The sequence below is a fragment of the Camarhynchus parvulus genome, chromosome 6 (genome assembly GCF_901933205.1).
Source record: "Camarhynchus parvulus chromosome 6, STF_HiC, whole genome shotgun sequence".
NCBI classification, from domain to species: Eukaryota; Metazoa; Chordata; class Aves; order Passeriformes; family Thraupidae; genus Camarhynchus; species Camarhynchus parvulus.
The window spans coordinates 25,426,169-25,449,713 of record NC_044576.1 but is presented as its reverse complement, the minus strand read 5'-3'; the positions used below and the strand labels follow the sequence as shown (position 1 = coordinate 25,449,713).

The window sequence follows — 23,545 nt, the reverse complement described above, 5'->3', positions numbered from 1 at the left end:
AATAAAAAACCTTCCCTGCATCAACCTAGAGAGGTAAGACCATGGCAATTCTGTAGATACTCAAAGTGCAAGGAGGGAGAAGCACAGGCTGGAAGAAAACACCCACACCATGCAAAGGCCAATCTGCTTCCCAGCATTGCTGCTGCCAGGGGGAGGCAGATGTGGGGGAAACTGAGGCAACACAATTCACGAGGTACTCAGCTCCAATTCCCTTGAAGCCACAGGGGAAGATCTTGTCTGAATGAAAATACACACTTGGCTTAAAAAGCCTCTGTGTGTCTTTGGCCATCCTTACAGTCCTCCCATCCCTTGTTAAATGATGGCTGCTAAGAGAGAAGAGGAGGCAATCAACCTATTTAGACTCAGCTTTCCTTCCCACCCTGGGGGTTTCTTCATAGGAGCAGCTGGCCAAAGCACTGCCTTTGTTACAGCAGCCACAGAGAACACAGACACCCACCCTCAGCCCCCCTAAAATCCCACAGAAGAGCCAAGATAAGTTTATAATGGAAACCCTGACACAACCTTAACTATAGCATCCTGAATGGAAGGTGATAATCTGATCTGTGTGTGAACTAGCTCCCCTTGTCTCAATGGTATTTATCTTACTTTAACTCCTGTTACAAAAGGGTTGAGTCATTTAGAAGAGCCAGCCAAGTAACAAAACTGCAGGGCTTGCTAAAACATCAGATTCAAGGATAAACAGGCGCAACCCTAGAACAGGTTAGGAGAGTCTCTGCAGGAGCACAGGTAGCCAGAGCTCCAAGCCTCTGGACAATGGTATTTTCTTCCGTGCTACAGAGACTATAACAGCCCAGTGCAGGGTGGGGGGAGAGGGTGCAGAGCACAGGGCTCTGCCCTTCGGTTCATGGTAACACATAGTACCCAGCGCCCAAGAAACCTGATCCCGTAGCAACCTCATGTATGGAAAGTGCCCCAATCAGATTTCACTGTGTCAGGAGAAGAACAGTATTTACTCTGCATACAGATTAGTCACAAAACTGGGTCACTTCTTGCCTTTTCAGAGAGAGAGAAAAAAAACCCAACCAAAAACAAAGCTTCTTTTTCAGATCTTTTTGTGTCTTCCCCCCAACTTTTAAAACTACATGATGCAGTGTGGTCACTCACAGCTGTCTAGGCTGATCAAACAGCACCTGCATGAGTAAGGTCAAAGCACATTACACTCACCAGGCCTACATTTTTTAGAATTCAGCTCATTAGCTACTTACCGGTTCTTTTCTAGTTCGTTGTGCGTAGACCTGGAAAATAAAAAAAAATTTGATTAGTCACCTTTGACCTCTGAGCACTGAAGTTCAACTGCTGCAAGCTGTACACATCCCCACTGGCACATCATACTGCAAAGCCAACCAACTACATACATTAAAATCTATAACCTTGCTGACAAGACGTTCCTTCCCTCCAGTGCAAATGCTGGCACCCTTACTGCTAAAGAAAATGTTCCCTAGAGACTTAAATGCACACAAAGTCTTAAAGAGATGATTAGAACAAGGGACCAGAGCCTGTCACTTCCAGACTCCTGGCACTGCCACCAACTCAGTACAGGACTGAAGTCGTTTCTCTATGCTTTAATTTCTTCATTCATGCTATAAAAATATCAGTATCATCTTCTAATGGAAGAGCTCATAGAGAATTAATTTGTGCATCAAATACATGGGAACCTTCCTTCCAGCAGAACTGGCCCTGTAGGGACAGCCCTGGAGCCCTTCAGCCATCACATGCCAGATTTAGCCAATTTAGCAGAAGCAGACATGGCCAGCATTTGGGCACAAAATGGGATAGCCAGTACTGCCGTGTTTGCAAACATCTTTGGCACTGCATAGCACATTTAGGATGCCTGGAAACCCTTTGAGGATGGGAACAGCACTGCCACAACACCAGCATGCAGTGAAGTGACCCATAAAGTGACACTGTGACACTGGACAAAGGAGGGGGCTTTGTCTTTATACCTGCCCACCATGCCAAGCACACTGCCAGTATTCCTTAATTTAGAGCTCTGCAGCTTGAAAATGAAACCAACTAGAAACAAAAGGGAAACAGGCAAGTTCATTCTCTTTGCCTCTGTGATGATAGAATGAGTAGCAAAAAAAGTTTAAATCCATTCAGGATTTCTAATCTAACCCAGGTAAAGTTGTTGAGGATTATTTAAAAGGATAGCCATTTGTCCAACATTTCTCTTTAACAGAAGGTCACCTTAAAATAAGAGCAAAAAGAACCCAAGATCTTAATAAAAAGGATCTATTTTCTCTAATTTGGCATCACATTTCTTCCGGAGCTCTGAGAAGATTATCTTCTATCCCCCATCTGGAGAATCCCACAGAGAATTCTACAATTAGGGAACTGAATGGAGGATGTGCTCCAAGGGAAACCCTGTCATAATTAAATGCTTCTCCAAAAAAAGGAAGGAGGAGTGCCTAACAGGTGTTAGAACTGCATTGAAAATGATTACTAAACTGTGGATGTCTGCAAAAAACAAGGTAAATGAGCCTTAGCTGACCATGGCTGAGAGCAGAGGAAAAACAAAAAGCTACCAATACACCTGTGCAAGCCACCCTACTCAGCAGGACATGGGATACCCTAAAAGCAAGGCCCACTATAGTCAAACTCTTCATCTTGAGAAAACTCCTGAATTCCCTCCCTAAAGCAGTGGATGCCTTCATTCTGATTCCCAGGAATCAGAAACATGAACATAATATTTAGTCCAGAAAATCTCCCAAATCAAATCCACCTCCCCCATCCCCATAACCTCCCTGAGTCTAAACCAGCAAAATTAATTTGTCCAGGCAACTTGGACCCAAATGAACCCATCAGGACTGAGCTGAACCCCTTTAGAACCACTGCCCATACATAGTTTGAAACATGCTTATTGTTCTTTTTTACTGTATGTTCCTGCAGGAGACTGTGCACTCTTCTTGGCTAAGACATTAGCAGTTATAAGGCCATAGATATGCAATGGTTTGAATTCCTGTATTATATGGAGCCAATTACCAAGGCCAGCACTGAAAGAACAAAGTTTGGCCCACTGCTGTGAGCAAAATTAAAACAGCAGGTTCTCCTTACTCCTCTCACACAGGAGACTCTTTATTACCTATCTGCCTTCTGATGAACATGACAACTGAGAGAGGTCACAGGCTTTTCACCAAGTCAGGAAATATTTGCTGTGACTTTTAACCACGTCTGTGGCAAGGAAAAAAAAGCAACCCCCCCAACACCTTCCCAATGAAGCTGAATGCAAACGAAAGAATCTCAGCAGTACTGAATCAATCCTACAGGGAGGCTTCTTCTCTTACCTGCCTATGTTTTGCTTGGTCTCACTGGGGACCATCTGGAAAAGTTTTAATTTTTTATTTCACCTGAATTCAGGAAAAAAGTCCAGCACTCCCCACTTTCACCATTCACTAATTTAAATTTTCTGTGACAGTTTCCTTTTGCTTGGACAACACATAAAGGGAAAAATCCTCTCTCTTCTGTTCATTATTCATTTCACTTTCTATAGCTCCTAATCTAAAGATTAGTTTTTACCCCTCATCTTTGGGCTGCATGTGTTACTAAGATTTATTTGGAGTTAAACAAGGACAGTGCTGTCAGTGAAGTGGAAAAAAGTGGAGGAGCCTCTACTGATACGAGTCAGAAAAATAAGTGTCTTAAATAGGTACAGAAACAAATGTAACTGGATCTCTTTAACTGAGCTGGTTTTATCTCTTAACTGAGAACTTAGAGACTATCAGCAGACTGAAATCAACGCCTCATCCTGGTGCACTATCACCAGCTTTTTGATGGGTACAGGATGAACACCACAGCAGAAAACTATCGCCAAAACTCAGGGAACACTGGCTGTAGGGCAGCAAGTAACCAGGGTGCCCAGTGTGCCACTGCTGACAGTCAGCCACTGCCTGTGCCACCCAGGGAACAAGGACACAAACCAGGGGAATTCACATCCCTGCTGTCAGGTGGGCAGGGCAGGCAGAACCTGCAAAGCTGAAACCAGAGCCGGGCGGGTATGGACACAGAGGGGAAAACAAAAGACCAAGCACATGTACTGGCACTGCTCAAAACGGCAGCTGCAATTTAAAAGTAGCTCCAGCACAAACCGTCTGCAGGGTCCTCATTTAAAAGTCAGGTTTCTATAGCAGTCATTCTTTAGCAGTCAATTTAAAACACCCAAACTGATAACTACTCCTAAAAACCGAAAAAATGTTATTAAGGAGGAGGATCCTGCTCACTACATTTTGAAAACAGCTTGGAAAAAGATCAAGAATGAGTTTCAGAAGCTTAAAGGGGCCAAGCAAACAACAACAAAAATAGCAGAGCAGTCCCTGTCTATGCAACAAAAAGTTGAAAGAGGACAAACTCAAGTTATCCTGATTTACCCCAGACACTTGAAACTGCATACAGAATAGGAAGAAATAGGGAAGCAGAAATTGTCAGTCATTCTAATTTAAGGTCAACTGCAACAACCTTTTTGTGCCAGTTACAGTGATATTGCCTGCAAGCTTGCTGTCCAACACAGTAACAAGGTGTTGTTGAAACATTAAGCTCCACTGAAGTCCCCCAGTAAATGAGAATCTGCAAGTAATTTGCCACTTTACCCCATTTTTCTTTATTTAAATAAAATTTCTTCTACCACGGCAGAGGCAGCCCAACTTTGCCCAGGCACAGGTAAGGCAACACAACTAACTGCAGCAGAAAGGAACAAGCTCTAAAGAGCATTGAATTCATTTGTCATTGGGGTTTTTACTGTAATTAAAATCACAAAGCTGCCACATGACATTAAACACAGCTGACCTTTCTGGTTTACACATTTATTATTGATAAATGGGCAGATACATGCATTTGCAGAACATCTGCATTTTGGTTTGGATTCTCAGTAAGGTAACTATTTTCTACTGAGGAGAACACAGTCCTTGAGAGCCCTTGTCCTATGCAATACACAGATGGCCTTTAGACCCCATGATCTGTTATCTCTCCTGAACCTGGTCATCTTCCTGCCTGTATTTGGCATCAGCTCCTGGCTCCAGAGGAGTCCAGGACTCCAAGAGCTCCATCTGCACCACAACCGATTTACTGTTGTCTCAGGGGGTGCTGCTGGCCACAAGTAAGGGCCTCTTCCAGTACTTCCTTAATGCCTACACAGACCCAGTGCTTCTCCTCCAAATTCACTCACCCCACTCAGCTTTATCAAGAGTTTAAAAATGAAAGAAACATCCCACCAGCTTGTGAAAATTAGGGTAGAGTTACCTGAATCATTTTTAGCAAAACAAGAACATTCATCTGCACACCAGGCCAACTGCTTTCTGTCTTACTTCACTCAGGTTCAGCTCTGTCTCCTGCTTATGCATCATCACACCATATACAATCTCACTCTTCTTCATTTTACAGACCCTTCCCACCTTCTGGTTCAGCTGACATCCATTCACTGGGCCACTAAATTCCCCTGCAGGAAATGCCTTCTTCCATTCCCCAAGCCAAGAATAACCAACCCTTCTGAAACCAGTGAACTATATTACTGCCCTCTTTTATGCAAGCTCTTCCTCAAAAATGACAAAATAAAATCATGGAAAAGAAGGGTGGACAACAGCTTTTTTACATTTTAAATCCACCTGTGTCCACAAAACAGAACTTAAAGGCTGAAGAACCCCAGTGTTTTGCCAGGGTTCCAAGTGGATCAACACCATAGTAGCTTATGAAGCCAGGGCAGAAGCCAGCCTGGGAAGCCCACAAAGAACTTTCAGCAGCAGCAGCACATGAGGCTTCCAGCCCAATGGCAAGCCAAATGAAGGCTGCACAAGAGTTAACTCTTCCTGCCCAGACAGAGATGCTCAAGGGCTCTTTCTAAGGGAGTTGTGAACCTTCCTCACCTCTGAGAGGCCCAGAAGTCTGGCCCTCAGAGAGCTGCAGGGGAGCCTTTGGAACACAGCAACTTATGGTACTCAACATTGCTATGAGCTCCTACAGTGAGAAGGAGAAAAATGCAGCTGAACAGAAGATGGCACAGCTGGAGCAGGAGTCCTTCTGCTGCCATCCTTATGCCCTCTGCAAGTAGCAGCCTCAAGTCTAACAAGAACATCACCTCAGTCTTGCATATCAGCAAATCTAACAAAACTCTTCCTTCCAAGCCGTACCAGAGACAAAAATTATCTTAAGCTATTACTACCTCATGAGCCCCTACACTGTCTGGCCTTGAGGTCCAGAGTAAATTTTTCTCCATGAGGAGTTGAGGTGAGGGGACAGAACAGACTGTTTCACCTTCTCACTGACGTCAGTGGAGATGCACCAGATTAACCTGGCCCCACACTCTGGCTAGTTTTTCTGCGCCTCTTAGACTGACACAGTATCAGATTCCTCCTAAGGCTCTGATCAAAGCTGTTTTCTCAGGATCAAGCCAGACCCTTTCCAAAGTTCACATTCTCCGTCTCCAACAGAGAAGGGAACACAGTCGTACTGGCATCTGTTCATGTTTGTTCATCTTTGGAAAAGGAGAAATGGCCCCACAGTCGTTTTCAGCTCAAAGAGCAGAAGAGAGCTCTTCCATGTGGTTCACAACTGTAGGAAGTCACCAACCCCTGGGTTTCTACAAAGTATTGGGAAAGTCTCCTACAAGACCCAGTCAAAACAACTTTTAAAAGTATACTGCATACTTCCCTTCAAGAAGTAAATATATTCAAAGTCACCTACAGTATTTACACAGCCTCCCTCAATTTGGTACCTGCTCCCCATAACCGTTATTTCTGTTTGCAACATTTCTAAATTAAGTCTTTTGTAGTACTTTTTATGCAGGGGGACAACACCAACAAACAGAAATTAGAAATAATTTTCCCAAGGTCACACAAGAAACCTGTGGCAGAGCATGGTACTTAATTTGGGTTCCCTGAACCCCAGGATAAGGTAGCTGTTCTCAGGCATCCCAGAGACAGCTAACATGAACACTCATGCTGTCTGAGTCTTGGGTCAAATACCCCCAAAAATCACATAACCATAGTGAAGTGTAAGTTGGAAAGTGAGAAAGAAGCCCACAACCAACAACAACCCAAACCTAAACCAGCCTTGATGTCTTGCCCACTGTCTGCCAAGTGGGCTAACCTGACTCTCAAACACCATTGTACAAAGTACTAAAATGGGAGCCAATAACAAAGCAGTATTAATTTAACCATAAAACTCAACAAACAGATGTATCAGACATAACCCTCATCTGGGGAAGCAACATTGTTCTGACGGTGCATGTTCTGCTTTTTCAGCACACAGGAGAAAAGAGCAGGAAGACAGCTCCTCCTTGCTGAGCACCACGAGTTTATCCCAGTTCCAGAGCTGAGCTCCCCCAAACCAGACTAACATCCTAATAAGCAGCACAAGGTGGCACTCTGCAGGGAAAGGTTTCCCAAGCCAGGCGACATAACAGCAGGAATGTTGTTTGCATTCAGTGCTGCAGTCTGGGGCCAGCAAAGAAGTGCCCAGCTGGCTTCCCTCCCCACTGTGCAGGCTGGGAGCAAGTGTGCTGGTGTGGGCTTTTTCCTGCACCACCTGAGACCCTACATGCTCATCCTAGCCCCAAATATTAGAGGAAAACTGTCCTCATGCAGGGCCCTGTACAGCCAAGAGGAACTGGGTTTGCTGAACAAGCAGCTATTCAATATTTTGTTTTCTCTTCATTGTTCAACGTGTGGCCTCAAGCCAAGCCCTGCTCTGAATACAGAACTGGTGCTTTCCTCACAAGCTTTTTGACAGGCTCACTGACAGCAGTGGCTGGGCAGTTCACAAGCACATTTATCGTCACGCATCCTCACTTTCCAAACTGAAAGCTAAGAAACAGGGAAATCAGAATTGCATCTTCATGTCTCTCTGAGCACTTCCATGAAGACCCCCAAGGACTTTGTTTTCTGGGCCACTTTGCATGTTCTAAGCACAAACCCTGCTGGTGCCCCCCCCGTCTGTGCACCACCAGCACCTCCACAGTCCAGATTCCAGGTTCATATCTTGGAAAAAATCAGTGTGAGGAACAGACAGTTTGGGGTTTCCCATAACAAGCTGGCCTGAAAGGGGCTTGCTGACTGGACACCGGGCAGCTGACAGCAGCCAAAAGTGAAGCAAGTTCTCCAAAGTGTATTCATTGCTCCATTTGTCTGCCTTCTAATTCCTGTCACAAGTCCTACAGAAACCACTTCCTTCTCTTCCCAGCCCACAGTTAACCACGTCAAAGGGGGCTGGTACACACAGATCAGACACAAAGGCTGATGTATGTTCACTTGGTGAAGTACCTCAGCCATTTCAGTAGAGAAACCCTAGTCCATGCCCCCTGGAAATGCAGCAGATGACATCTCTAACAATTTAGAACTCAGACAATCCAGGTAGATTCTCACAAGTCAAGAAGAAGAATATTTTTGCCTTCACCAAGGCAAGACTCTTGTCTGTGATCCATGATGCAAGGGAGTTTGAGCTTCTTGTAAACAGATTCTTGCCTTTTTTTAATATATTGACAAAACTGTGTATTTCATGATCTGCTGAAGAAAAATGTCACCATGCACTTCCAAGCTCTCCCATGCACAAGGAAGAGCATGACAAAGAATGAGGACAGAAAAATACAAACATTTCTTTATGTGGTCCCTGTCCTGCTGACTTCCAGCAGGATATGTGAGTCTCACTACATGGTCAGGGACTTGGCCCCTTCCAAGGCCACATCAGAACCAGTATCCCAGTTGCTGGTACCTGCATTGCAGTGGTTCACAGAAAAAGAATAAAGACACGGGAGGCAATTTTCAAATCTACCTAGAAAACTTAGGGCTTAGGTCTCATCTTCTTTAAAACAGTTACAAGCTCTGAAACATCTATAGCTTCTAGAAAACAGGATTAGAAAAGTGTGTGCATTACCCCAATGTACAGATGGTGGGAACCACATAATGTGCAGATGGCAGGAGCCATGTAGGTCATCTGACGTGCCCAGATTGTGCAGCCTTTCGGCAGCAGACTCAGGAAATGATCCAAGGCCCAGCATGCCAGGCCCTTGCCCTGTAACGTGCTTCTTCCCACACATAACATTACCCTTTTGAGGAAGATGGTCACTTCCAGAAATAGCCTAGGCAGTGCCCTCTGCAGTGCAGCAGTCTGTTTGGGGAACATGTACTTCTCTGCAAACACCCATCTTGTGCCCTCAGGAAACTGCCTTCAGATGCACTGGGGAAAGTGAGGGTTTTTGAGTAAACACCACCTGACTGAACTGCACTTTGTTTGAAAAGAAACTGATGGCATTTATATGGCTGTGGGCCAGGCCAGACTTCCTTCACTTCTATTTAGGCTTGTTAGTTATCTCTCATGTTACAACCATACTGCTGCAATACTGTGCCTGGAGATGAAGGCAGGGGAAAATATACTTTAAATCAGGAAAATACATTGACAATGCTGTTAGCTGCAAGCTGTACTAGGGAAACTGAGGCACAAAGACTCCACAGGCTGTAAAAAAATCAGGAAGAGAACTCAGATGTCCTTATGTCTGGGACTGTATTCTGTCAACAGGGACACACTCATCCAGCATTTGGGAGATCCACGGAAAAGAGAAGGCTGAGAAAAATGGAAGAGCTTCGATTTCTTCTGTTCTTACAGTTCTGGCTCACAAGCAGCATCAACCATGAAGGCTGCAAGGTGGCTACCTCCCACAGCTCCCAGATGGCCAGGCTGCTTGTAAAGCAGTTCATGAACTGCTGCACTTTGTAGCCTCACTGTTAAAGGCAAATCAGAAGCTGAGCCATGTTACCTTACCATGCCTATATGCAGCTTTAGGGCTGCCCAGGCACCCGGGCAATGACCCCTGGAGCAGCAGTCCCAACAGCAGCAATCCCAATGTCATCTGTCCTTTCTCACAACTTCTCCCGCCTTGATGTCCCTTCTTGATGGTGTAACAGATGGTAGGAGATAAATGAGAAGCTTTCAGAAAATAATCGACTATTTTATGGAGAGGAGCTTTAATCAAAACTGAGGCAAAAGAATTGCTCTCAGTCCACATGCCTGCTTGTCACAGAGCAAGCAGCAAAGCATAAACAAGTAATTAAGATAATATTGGAAATCATCTAAGGCTACTTCAAACTGGATTCATAAAGCAACAGAACTGAAGTGACATCACTTTCATAACAGAGAATGAAAGGACTGAAAGTACAGTAGGGAACACAGAAAAGAGAGATGGGAATATATCCAGCAAGATGGAAAAAGCAGGCCTGTTCTCTCTGAGCTGATCAACAAGGCAGTGTCTCATAGAGAAGAGATCCAGGCAAAGGCCAGCCAAGTGCACAGCCCCAGAGACCCACAGCCTCTGATCAAGAGAGCCCAAAATAAGTCAACAAAAACAAATCCTATCTTTGTTGGTTCAAAGAAGGTAGGGAGTAAGAGCCAACACTCTCAGGAGGAGAACAAATAGCAGCCAGTCTCTGAATTTGGGCAGAAGTTTGTCAGGAGGGATCAGGAGATGATGAACAGCAGGAACTCCAACAAGCAAGACAATTAACTCAGCAGCAGGACATTGACCAGTCTGTTTGGGTCAGAAATAGAAATGGATCTGAAAGCTCCATCAGGAGCAGGAAAGGAAAAAGTCAATCTTACCTACAAACAGGAGAACAGATGGAAACAACACTACAGGTGACAACCAATTCACTGCCGAGCACAGCACCAGGTCAGGTTAAACAAAAGCATGAAGGATAAATCCCTGCATGTGTTGTGGATGAAACATTACACAGAGAAGATATAAAAAGGGTACAAACGTGCTGAGATGGGAAGAAAACCAAAACAACAGACAAAGAAGGAATATGACTTAACCCAGAGAACTGCTGGTACAGTGAATACAATGGAAAGAGAAAACAAGAGAATTGTGGGAACAGTTGACCAGGTTTGGCCCAAATATCCTCCCCACCATCCCAGGACACTAAATTTCTCTAGGGGTTGGGTCTAAGAAGCTTCACATTTCAAAAGACCCTGAGAACATAAGAAAATGTGAAGTTTCCTGCCATCAGACCAGCACTGTGATCAGTGATGCAAATCAGCCCACGGCAGCTGCAGCACAGCTCTAACTGGGCAGTGCTGCAACACCAACAGCACGCCCTGCCTGACTCCCACTGCTGTGAAACAACACTCCTGTAGAGGATTCCCCCACACCTGGGAGGACAAAGGGACCATGAGCCTTCAGCCACACATAGTGACACTTCACAGCAGACAGACGCTGCAGCAGAGAATTACAGTTCGGTTGCAGATAATATCAACCACTGGGCCTACTTCTAGTTTACACAAAGGCCTCTTTGCACAACTTGGATAGTCTAAAGAGAACACAAATTACATTTTACAACTACTGAAAGTACAAAGTATAAATTGAGCCCAGAATTGTGGGTTTCTGCATAGACTCCCTGCCACCCAGATATCCCTATACATGGCTTTACTGCTAATACTCAAAGGAAAACAGGAACTGCAGCTCTGCAGGATCTTCTTCCTTGGAGGCTTATAAAGTAAACAGGGTGACAAAGAGGAACACAGTAGGTTCCCCCATGGAAATTGCTACATCAGCTCTTGCACTTCTGGAGGCCTCATTCCTCACCAGGGAGTGGGGTTTATGCTTCTCATGCCATTTGCTGGGTTCACCCCACTTTCTGTGATTTCCCTGGTAACCTGCCAGCTGTACTGCAAAGCCAAGCACCACTGAGAAGACACTGCACACAAAACCTCACCTACATGGGGTACCTTTGTTTTCCAAATCATGTCAGGATCTCACACCATGGCAGGTTCAGAAACTCCAGCATCACTGGGAATTGCTCATGTACACTTGCTGATTGCACAGGGGCAAATGTGCAGAGGGGATGTGCTGAGGCTGAACAGAGTTCAGTAAGGTCTACCTGTCAGCCTTCTCTGAGCACCTGTATGCAGGTACAAACCTACAAAGACAGTGGGATTTGAAGATGGGGTGTTTTGCCTCTTGTGCATGGACCACCAACCCAGCTTCTCAGCCCAACATTTATACTGTCATTATGCTTTCTCAAAAAGAACTCCTGCACATACCTCACTGTACTCAATACTGCTGGCCAGTCTCCCTCAATATCTCTAAGAGAAAAGCAATCCTTAACAGCTCAGCTTCCCTTTCTTGAAAAATTAACCAGCATATTCAGGTATACCCTCTACTGGGAGGCAAGATCCTGACTCCAACTATGTGCAGACAAAGTTTCAAGAGCAGATGAAGATTCCAGATACTAATCACACTGCTTGTGCATGATCAAAATGAAGCATAACTCAAAACTTGGCACAGCAGATCTCTCACAATCTCTTGTTTTACCCGTGTGGATTTGTACTCTATAAAGCAAAGCCAGGTCCTGAGCCACGAATAGAGCTTCACTACAAGGCACTACAAGGCTGGAGGCAGAAAGCTTCCCCCCATATTACACAAGGGCCAGATTCTAACCCACCTACACACAGCGAGTCAAAACTCAACTCCCACTAGCTGTGGAGCGAGGCGTGATCCAGTGCAAGAGGATTAAAAAAAACCAAAAAAACTCACAAGCAAATAAACAAAGTATCATCCAGAAACAAGTAACAACTATAGACCCAAGGAAGCAGGAAAGCTGTGGACAGAAAGTCTCAGACACCAGGTCTCTGGGACATGAAGATAGGGGTGGGGGCTTTGTGCAGAAAAATAGATCAACAAGAGCTGACACAGCAATTTGCTCTTTCAGGAATTCCTTACACAAGACAGGCAAACCACTCAGCCACCTGCACAGCCTCTCTCCCAATAAAATCATAATTACAGTACTGTCCTAACTCCAGAGGCTCCAGGAAGGACTGAAAATTGCCAGGTACTCAGTCAGCAGCACGATGTGGGGGGAGGAGGGTGGAAACCTCCTTTGACAGAAAAGATAAAACATACTGAAACTGTGCAATGTTCACCAACCCCCCTACTCCTCCCCTGCACAGTGAGGTACAGCTGCACAGCACTACTGCTGTGGTAAATCAGCTCTCTTGTGCACCAGACACCCAAGGCTGACTTGCAGATTCACCTGCGGCCACACCCTTTGAGCTTCTGCACCCATGTTTGTGAACCTGTGCCACATTAAGCCATCACCTAAGGCACACAGAGTACCTAATGCACAGCTACACACCCACCCCACAGTCCTTGCTCTGGGACACTGTGAGCAAACCAAGCTTAAAGCTAAGCATACCTGAGGGTTTTAGCAGTACAGTCCCTGTATTGACCCTCAAGAGAGAATTTCAAAGGATAAGAGACCAAAGGTCTACAGAGAAGTTCAGCACAAAAGCAAGTGATGGGATTTACAAGTGGAAAAAAAGTTTTATGTGGGTAAATGAGAGTGCAACGACAGAGAAAATGAGGAGCTGCACCAGCAGAACAGCCAGAAGGGCAAAGAAACCCAGACACCCAGATTTCCAAGATAACATGCCCAAAATGCCTTACCATACTCATCACTGCTGCTGACTCCAAGCTCTGCAAGCAACCTGCTAGCAGACTGTAGGTGTCTGAAAGGCCCTTGGGAGGCAGTGCCAGACACAAGGGAGGATAATGGGAAGAGAGGAAAATGAAACGAAAAAGAAACTGGACAGAGATCAAACCCTCCCCCATGGAACTGAGCAATAGATTATTTGAGAGCCCTTAACAACATGGGCCTCCTGGGAGAGCTGAGGGCTCCCAGTGCTGCTGGGAGGATGCTTGGTATTTCCCTAGGATTAGACCAAAAAACAACAGACTTTCTACATGCCTGAGAGCCTAAATAAAAACAAAACACAAATGACAACCTAATATTGTAACGCAATTTCAGATTTCGTTATAAATCTTAACTTCATTAAATTGAGGGCATTATTGGGGGAAAAATAATTTAGCAACCCTACTGTTTATTTTATTTCCTGCTGACACAATGATTTAATTGATTAAAAAGTCTTCTCAATTATTTTCCAAAATGTATAAATATCAAGCCAGGCTAATCCTAACTAAATATAATGAACCTTTCAAATAATTGGGTCTATTAGAACTGCACATGTAGAGTCCATGACAGCAGTTTCCAGTGACATTGAGTGCAATTTAATGTACCCACAGAACTGCACTCCAGCACAGACTACTTCACTTCCCTAGCAACGTTTTAGAACTCAGGTTCTGCCCGAGAAACATCTTCTGAAGAAAGTAACATTAAATAAGTGATACTACATGCTGTAACAAACCTCTGTTCAGTTTTCATCCCATTCCAAAAACCAGAAGATAATTTTGTCAAGAGCAAATTTAAGGAGGCAATATTCAATTCAAATGTAACACATGTTGGCTACCTTGGGTCTTTAATTTGCTTGGGTTTTTGCTTTTATCTATGTGTTAAGTAGAATTTGTTAAAAAAAAAGTTTCCCTTGTCTATTATAAACACCAGGTAACAATGACTGTGATTCTCCAATTATTTTCTGCAGGTGGATAATTTCCCATATCAAAATATACCCAACTAATGCAAAACTGTATTTTTAAATACATTCATGTTTTAACTCAAACTCACTATATCTTTCAAATATCTGCACAAAACACTGCACATTCATGTAGATAATGACTGCAGAGGGAAGCCCTCTGCAGCAATCTCCATGCTGTTGGTTGCACAATGGAGACAAGCAAAGTAAAAGAGAACCTGAGCCACAACATCCTTCCTTAAAATTGCAACACATGAATTAGAAACTATGAAGCAATTTTTTCCTCTTATCTGCACACCCCTATTTGGGGTAGAAAATAATTATTTTGCTGAGACTGTGAGATCACCACAGTTCTGTAAGAATAAGAATTGCTCCACCACTGCCATCCAGAACTGGGCTGTCTGCTCCTCAGAACTTTCTAGGTGTTTGTGCAATGACAGCACAGAGCCTGTTGGGAGGAAATAGCTGTCATGTCTGGGCTGCAAATACTGAAGGGAAATACTTGGAATTAAAATATTAATCAAACAAGCAGCCAGGCTTCATAAATACCCTGTACCACAAAATCATGGATTATTTGGTTCAATATAGACCATCAACAAGGTACATATGCCAATTTGTAAGAGAATTTGTAAAAGTGGATAAATTAAAAAAAAAAAAGGAAAACATTGTGGCTTTCCCAAGGTTGCTTGAGAGACATTTTTACAGGAGGCTGTTTTATTACAAGATCTGCATGAAATCTGAATGCATTATTCCTCTGCACTAATGAAACATTTTGAGACAAAAGCAATCAAAGAAAATCTCTTGTCCACACATGAAATGTAAGTTTTGTTCCTCATCAAGGCCTTGATATTTAATTCAAAGTCCATTCCAACTCCACCAGACAGAACTTACTGAATTGCCCCTTTGATTTTAACAGGAAGAGATGATACAGAGCCTTCCTTAAACAAGGCTGATGCTATACTCAGCATCACACAAAAGACACTGCAGTGAATTTGGAGGCACCCTAAACTTCACAGTTGTCACTTCCCGGCACTTCAGCCATCTGGAAGGCCTGCCATCTCCTACAGCAAGTGCAAGCTGCTACGACTTGTGCTAAAAGAAACTTCCATTTCTAACTGTGCATGTAAGGTCTGAGCTCCCCAAAAGACCCACTCTGGTCCCTGCCTGGAGCAGACCTGACACTGGTCATTCCCTGAGGCTGAAACAACCACAGGAGGAAACGCTCTGGGTAACAACGCTCTCACTCTTAACATTCAATTTGGCCTCATAAAACCTTGCATAAAGAAGGTTTAAGTAAGACTAGAAAGTACCTCTTCTGCTTCTCTGCTGCCTTTCCCCCCACAGGAACATATTCAGCCTGTCAGGCTCAAGGGCCCAGCGGGCTGGTGTCAGCACAGAGCTGCCCCAGGAGAGCTGTGCCTGGAGCTTTGTGCTGGCAGGGCCTGCTGAGCACCCTGGCCCCAGGGACTGGGAGTGCTCTGCATCCCTCTCCAGCCTACAGGCTGCTGGATTCAGTGCTAAGGAGTTCCTGAGGGGGATGTGCTTCCAGCCCTCCTCTGGAGAAGGGCAGGTTGCCATGACAAAGGCCTTTGAGACAAAGAGGTGTGGGATGGAAAAATAGTATGTGGGAAACCTAGAGAGAAAAATACCGACCTCAATTCAGCATTTGCCATCATTTTCCAACACAAAGTCACAGGACTGGGGGCTTTGGTTCGTGATAAACAGTAAAGAGCTACAAATGCCCTCAAATTAGGGGAGGCTGGATGAAGTAGAGAAGCAAATACAAACACTGAGCATACAAAGAGCTCAAGATATGCTGATCCTGATGAAGAAAACTTCCCCACAGCAAGGCGTCCTAACATAGCTTCAAACAACCTTTATTATCAAATGCTGCCGAAGCAGAATCACGGCAAGCAAAGGCACCTTCCCCTTAGGCCTTTACAGGTCCTTCCCAATGGCCTTAAGAAAGCCTTAATCACCTGAGCCACCTGCCACCATTTTATGGATTGCACAGGCCTTGCTGCATTAAAAGCAAGCTTGCAAGTGCCTTTTCAAAGGCATACTTTATGTTTCTAAAGTTTCTCTATCCCAGAAGGTCTCAACAAGGTCTGAACAAACCTACAGAAGGTAGCAAACAAAAATAAAAAGAACAGGAATGAGAGGGAAGAGGCAAATGCAACCACAGCACCAGCCAATAGGCTTAATCCTATTGTCTTCTAGATTTAAGAAACCAAAAAACATGCCATTGTAAAATAAGAAAAGTGTCAAAATCATGGAGTTCTACAATTACCAAGCTACCAAAAGCTGGGAAATCCCACTGCCCTGAAAGGCAGACTGAAACACAGCTTTGTTTTCCTGAACTGCATTTTTAACATGTTGTACATTGCAGTCAGTCATCTCCCTCTCTCCCATTTGTTGTAGGGGATCCATTTCAAAACATTTCCTCGCTTCAAATCATGCCTGTCATTACAATCCCAAAGCACCCAGGCTGCACATGCACTATCCCTTAAAAGCAGTGATTTCTGGGTTGGAAAAACATCAGCTGTATATAATGGGAAAAGCTATTGGCTACCTCCTCCCTAAACCTTATGAACAGATCTCCCTATTCCCCTTCCCTCTGCAGCATCTGAGACTTGGCATGGTGTCAGCTGGCAGTGCCACTTCAGATCCAGCTCCCGTGTCCCCTCTTCTTCCAGCGCTATGGATCCAGAACGGACGCTGCACTTGTGTGCCCCAGCTCGGAATCCCTCTAGCTGTTCAGACTCTTCCCATTTTTCCAAGAGAGCAAGTTTCTCTCCACTACCTCCAGCTTTCTTCTGCAGCTCTGACCCCCAGGCAGCCCTGCCCACACTGTACCTGGTGGCAATACTGGCAATGCTGCCACTGCCGCTGTATTTCCGTGCCCGGCTCAGCCTCCGCGTGGGCTTTGGGTCTTGTAGTCCAGGGCTTGGAACTGAGGGGAAGGTCGAGGCATAGCCGTGCTCACACTCTGCAAGAGAATCAACAGGCAAGGCATCAATAACAAAAACCAACAACAAACCAAAAAAAAAAAAAAAAACCCAAAAACAAAAAGGAGAGAAAAAAAAATAAAGAAGTCAGCAGGCAGGCCTCACCACTAACCTGTTGGCCTAGCTGGGGAGGCCCTTAATCACAACAGCTCAGGGAAATGACTGAGGATATATTCACTTCACAGGGAAGTGGACTGGGGTAAAGGGAGGAAGGGAAGTATAAAGTCTCTGCCAACCCTGGAGGAAGGTCGCCACCACTCAAACATTGAAAATATTAAAAAAACCCAAAACACGACAGTCTAGAGAGTGCTTCATCTCTCTCCTCCTGCCCAACCTATCTGAATCAGGCAAACCAGATGTATTTCACTGTGCCACTGACGCCTCTGCTGAGCCAGAGCCACCCACCACCATCCCTCCTGCCCAGTGGAAAACTTTCACACCAAATACCCCCTTTTCCTCCCAGAAACCACATCCACGTCAACCTCCCCCACTCTGCAAAAACATTCCACCTCATCCACCACCTTCAGGAGGGCTCATCAGCCCTATCCTTCATTCAGCTGGGGATTTACCACCATCCCGCCAGCAAACACCGGCTCTGATCCCTTCTCGGGGTCACTCTCGCCCCTCGGTGGGGATCTGACCCCAGACCCGTTCCCCTCACGGAGGGCACTCATCCTCCGCCCATTACCTCTCTCCCTTCGCTCCAGATACTCGGCCGCCTCCAGCAGCCGCTGGATGTTGATCATCTGGACCTGCTCCATGGCCGGGGGGCTCCGCAGCCCCGGGCCGCCCTCCGCCCCCACGCTCCCGGCTCCCCCGCTGGACACGGGGGCGGCTGCGGCGGGGACGCGCCGGGGATCGCCGTCTCTGCCCAGTGCCCGGGCCTCGTCACACCGTGCCGGGGGCGGCTCTCCTGGGAGGGCGAGGGGCGGCAAGGAAACACGCCGGAGGAAATGCCGGAGGAAGGAGCCGCTCCGGGATGCTCCCGCCAGGGAGCGGCGAGCGCTTATTCCTGCCCCAGCGCCCGGCCGAGCGCTGCCCCCGCGGCCAGCCCCGATGCGCCCCCGCGCCGGGCCCTGCCAGGATCCAGCCCCGGCCCCCTCGGCCCGGCAGCCCCGCGGCGGGACCGGCCCCTCCGGCCGCCGCCCCGCCCGCCGCCTCGCAGCACTTTGTTTACCTCTGCCCGGCGCTCACGGGCGGGCGGAGCGGAGCGGAGCGGGGCGGGCTGGGAAATGCAGTTCCCGGGAGCACCGAGGCACGGCCGGAGCGTGTGGGGGGCAGCTCCCGGGGCAGTGGCTGTGTGTCCCCGCGCCTGAGGGGATGGGTCCGTGCCCACCCAGACCCCGAGGGCGTGGTGGCGGTCAGGTCACAGAATCACAGAGTGGGTCACGCTGGGAGGGACCACGGTGGGTCAGCTCCCAGCTAAGGAGGGTCACTCCAGAGCACAGCGTGCAGGATTGCATCCAGATGGCTCTGGAATATCTCCAGAGAGAGAGACTCCACAAGCTCTCTGGGCAACCTGTGCCAGAGCTCACTTACTTGCACAGCTCCTCATATTCAGGTGGGACTGCTGTGTACTAGTTTCTGCCCCTTGCCACTAGTCTCATTGTGGGGCACTACCACAGAGAACCTGGTCCAACCTCTGACACCTCCCTTCCAACAGACAGACATTAATAAAATCCCCTCTCAGACATCTCCTCTTGAGGCTGAGCAGGCCCAGCTCCCTCATCCTTTTAAGAGAGACGCTCCACTCCCCGGCTCAACTCTGCAGCCCTCCAGTGCACCTGCTCAAGGAGCTCCGTGCCTCTCTTGAACTGAGAAGCCCAGGACTGGACACACCACCACCCCAGGGGAGGGCTCCATGCCCACCCACATGGATGGAACTGGCAGGGCTGCGGCAAGGATAAAGCAGAGAGGCTTCAAAAGACAAACCCACAGCCACAGTGTGGAAACTTTCCACATTTCACCTGTGGAGATGGAACTCCACAGGTTCCAGGCGCCTGGAATTCCCACCTGGAGTGACTGATTGTATTTCATGGGAGGCTAAGGAGCAAGGCCCATTTTTTAATGTGCACAGATTATTTAAGAGCATAGACAAGAGATACCATAGACAGCAAATTCACTCTACTTGAAGTGGCACATTAACAAGGCACAACAGTGACCATCTCAACATTTTAACAAATGCTTTCAGTATGATCACTCTTTTCAGAACTTTAATAATGTATTTACATCCTTATTTTCATGTAGGTACAAACCCTTGGATCACTTTTATCACCCTGAATTTTACCAACCTCAGCATTAGCTGGAATGGAGCTTAAAACCCTGGTAACATAGAACTCTCTCTAAAATATTTGACTTATTCGAAAAGGATGCACGCAGAGAACATTCAAGATCAGAATTAGAACATTCATAGTAAATATCTGAATCTCCAACTGATTCTGACTTAGAATCCCCCAAAGACTGTTTTGTAGTTCTGACTGGGGTTATTTTCTGAACCTTTAGGCCATGACTGGTTACATTTGCAATCATTCCTCCATCGCAATGGGAGACAGAAAAGTACCTTGAAAAAAAACACCCAAAAAAGCAGAGATTCTCAATCAATGGCTTATGTCTGGTAGCAAGGGCTTTAGGCAGAGCATAAAGTATCAGGAGACTCATGATGGAGTTTCAAGAGTTGGCAGCACTCAACTGGAAAAGAGATGAAAAAAGTGGATTCAGGGTAGCTAACTTTTCTCTATACACAATTTGCTGATTCACCATTTCTGAGGCTTCTTCAGAAAACTGCAGGCTTGCAGCTGATGGAGGTAAAAATAATACCACTATTCAGTTCTTACACAGACCTTCTCATCTCCAAATCTCTAGGGGTTGATTTGTTTTGTTTCTCTTAAGGTGGGATAGCTCAAAAATAAAGGAAGCTGGGACATCCCCCCTTCATTCTAGAAAGACAGTCCCAGCCCTTTCTCAGACAGGAGAGTCTCCACTCATGCACCTACACCCAGCAGACCACAGCACGTGCAAAGACTGGCTTTTGGCTGGGGGAGAACTCAGGGAATGAAGCATTCTCTCTCCCCACCTCATATTTCTACACTGGAAACTGCCCATAGAGGAGACTGTTAAAAGCACGTGGAAGATTCCAAATTTGGGCAGTCTCAAGGACTACTCCTAAGATGTTGGATTAAGGAAAAGGACACAAGTGCACAGACATCTCCACAGCAGTGAGGTTAACACAAGAGCATTTCTGGGCTCTAACTGAGCTTCCTTTAACCTACTTCCAAAACCAACGAGCCATTTGCTTCTCAGGATTAGCAACACTAAACATTAAAAAAACCAAACCCTGCAACTCCAACCCCCCAAACTCACTGTAAAAAAGGCCCTTGGGAGCATCCACTGCCATTAACTTTTCTGACAGCACATTGGGAGATACGTGGTGCCACTCTAGGGGTTAAAAGGGAAACCCATGGCTGGAAAATGAAGGGGTAGGTTAGGAGCATATCAGAGTGTCAGCCTCATGAAGGTAAAGTTCAAGATACAAAACAAAAGAGGATGAAGGAGGGGGATCCTGATACACATGGTGAATTAAATCAGCCTGGAAAGAAGTAACAGCAGGATCAGTTCTGTGTGAAATGATGTAGGATAAGCTCTTGCATTTACACTTCAGCTCAGCTTCCAAGTCTTTGTTTCTGAAGTAAACAATGTAAATTAGGAAAGAAAAATCTGTGTGAAACAAAGACAAATTTGGGAATAAACTGTGGGACATTTCCCCAAAGAAGGAGCCCTAGAGAAAAGGCAAGTAACTATGGAGCCAGAGCAGATCTGTAAAATCTTGCAATTGCCATCCCAAGCGCTCGTGTGGGCAGGTCAGCCTGCAAAATGCCAGAGTGTGACAGAAACAAAAGTGGGTGGAAAGTAAATAGCACGAAGAGGCCCAATGCCACTCAACTGCTGACCAAAAAGCCCCCAAAGTCAGATTTTAAATGTGGTTGAGCAATCCACAGGAAACACTGGGGAGGGGCTAAGGGAAGAGTATTTTAGGGGAGAATGAGATCATTTAATTTAGTGGCTCCGAATGATCTGTAAGTACAGTTTTCTGATTATAAGTGCTTGCTACTGGCATCCCTTCTGGCAGCTGTGATTCACTTTCATTGTGTGTTCTGCTGCTTCGCCCTTTAGAAAGGGGCTTTTTACATTTTATTAAATGGCACTTCGGCAACCCTCCATTTCCAGCCTTAATAATGGATTTGTTAATCTCCCTGATAGCCTTTCCCTCCTCCTTAGCAATAATTTAAATATCCAAGAAGAAATCTGCAGTGCAGAAATCAATTAATATTTACATCTGAAATGCCGCTGTACTATTTTCATCAAGTATAACAGATGTGATCTGTTTTTTATCAACATCACCATCACTTACATTAAACTAGCAACTTCCATCAGGGAAATTTTCTAAGAGCTTTCCAAAAATAATGCTTTAAGCTTCTCAAACCCAAAATTACTTTAGCTATTTTCTTTCCACTCGACAGGAAGGGAAACTGAGGTGTAAGCAGCATAATTACTCACATGAAGACACACCCAAAGTCAGAGGTGGAACAGGAACACGTCTCACAAATCAAGATGCCCAGCCCTCTGCTTTGAACACAAACCTTAGAAATAACACAATGCTTTGCAACGTGGAAGTTATTTTCAACAAGGGCAATCCCTTCGGCTAAGCTGACTTGTTTTTCATTCTGTATTTGGCTTTTGCTAAAACCCTCCTGTTCCCAACAATTTCCATTTTTTGGGAGGAACATTAAGATGGCAACAGCCGTAAGATCCTCCTTTGCCCACCTTCACACAAACCCTCCAAACTCTTAATATTGTTTTCAAATCCTTGAAATCTAACACTTGTGCAATCAAAGCATGAACAGAGATCCCTAGTAGGAACCATTTTCTGGCACTGTGACAACAGTGCAAAGACTCAGTGATTCCCAAATTTCTGGGAACAGCAGATCCATACCACTCCTGTTTCTCTAGTGAGGGGAACAACATCTGAACAACATAATCAGCACACACTGTAACAAACAGGTCTCTGTTCTTGTAGTCACGACTGTAATAGCTCAGAATTGCAGGACCTGCAGCAGCAGACTGGAGCACAACCCAAGTCCCACCTACTCAACTCCCTTCCAAGGCTTGCAATACCTTCACCAAGGGACCTACCAGTGCCTACAGGACATGGCCTCATTTCTCATCCGGGAGCTTCACTCTTTCACAAGGCATCAGATAATCCATTTCAGCACTCCCACTGGTACCTGGAACCCATCCACCACTGAGGACAGACATTTCTCAGAACCAAACCTCTGGGATATCCAAGAGTTTGAACAGGAATCAAGTGCATGCTCTGATTAAAAGACTAAGCTCTGCCAAACAATAAGATAAAACGCACAGATCTATTGGCTCTTTGGGTCACTTGTTCCTTCTCTCCAGGAGATGTGCTCTGTTTTCAGCCCTATGCTGTGCCCAAATTTATACTGAGTCAGTGACTTACTCTGTAACTTTGATTAAGTCACTTAACTGATCCAGCTGCAAAATTAAGAGGAATGTCCATGAGAAAAAAATATACAGAGTCTTTCATCTAAATAACAAGAGGTAGGGTTCTTCAGCCAGTGGCAGAAGGTGCTTCTTTTCTGGCTCTCAGGATGCTCTGCTGACAAGGGATGTGATCAGTTCTCAGCAGTGCTTTCAGCACAGTTCCATGGTTCTACCTCTGCCCTATCATTTCTCCTGCTGTGGCTTCCTTCTGAATTCTATGCTGAGGTCCAAACAGCATGAGTCAAAACACCCTAACGTGGAACTGGCTAACACATGAATCACTGTGGCCAGGTCATGAACCAGGAGGAATGAAAGCAGTTTACTGTGAGTTGGATGAAAAATATATAAATAAAGGGGTCCCACACTGCTCTATACATCATATCACCATAAGACCCAAGACCATCTACACTGACCTTGAGCCACGTGGTCAGATTTCACTGATACAGTGGGAGCTCTGCATGCAGACCAAAGGCAGTCTCAGCTTCTTCTGCCCTCTGCTAATTACAGGTTTCTGACATTTCTTTGGTTTGTCAGAAAAAGACCCTAGACAGCAC

The 23,545-nt window shown here is 45.7% G+C and overlaps 1 protein-coding gene across 2 annotated transcripts in view; it reads right to left on the bottom strand.

Moving 5' to 3' along the window:
• The window catches only part of MXI1 (MAX interactor 1, dimerization protein), a 54,802-nt gene that overhangs the window by 26,603 nt on the left and 4,654 nt on the right, over positions 1–23,545 (bottom strand). The window contains exons 1-3 of one of the 2 annotated variants that reach the window (XM_030951098.1): positions 18,118–18,505; positions 17,278–17,410; positions 1,227–1,256 (exon numbers count right to left, since the gene is read on the bottom strand). In XM_030951098.1, coding sequence (XP_030806958.1) covers positions 1,227–1,256; positions 17,278–17,410; positions 18,118–18,190 — 236 coding nt within the window. In that variant the 5' untranslated portion in view covers positions 18,191–18,505. Of the gene's footprint in view, positions 1–1,226; positions 1,257–17,277; positions 17,411–18,117; positions 18,506–23,545 lie in introns of those variants that run through there. The other variant, XM_030951097.1, reaches the window with a different exon arrangement.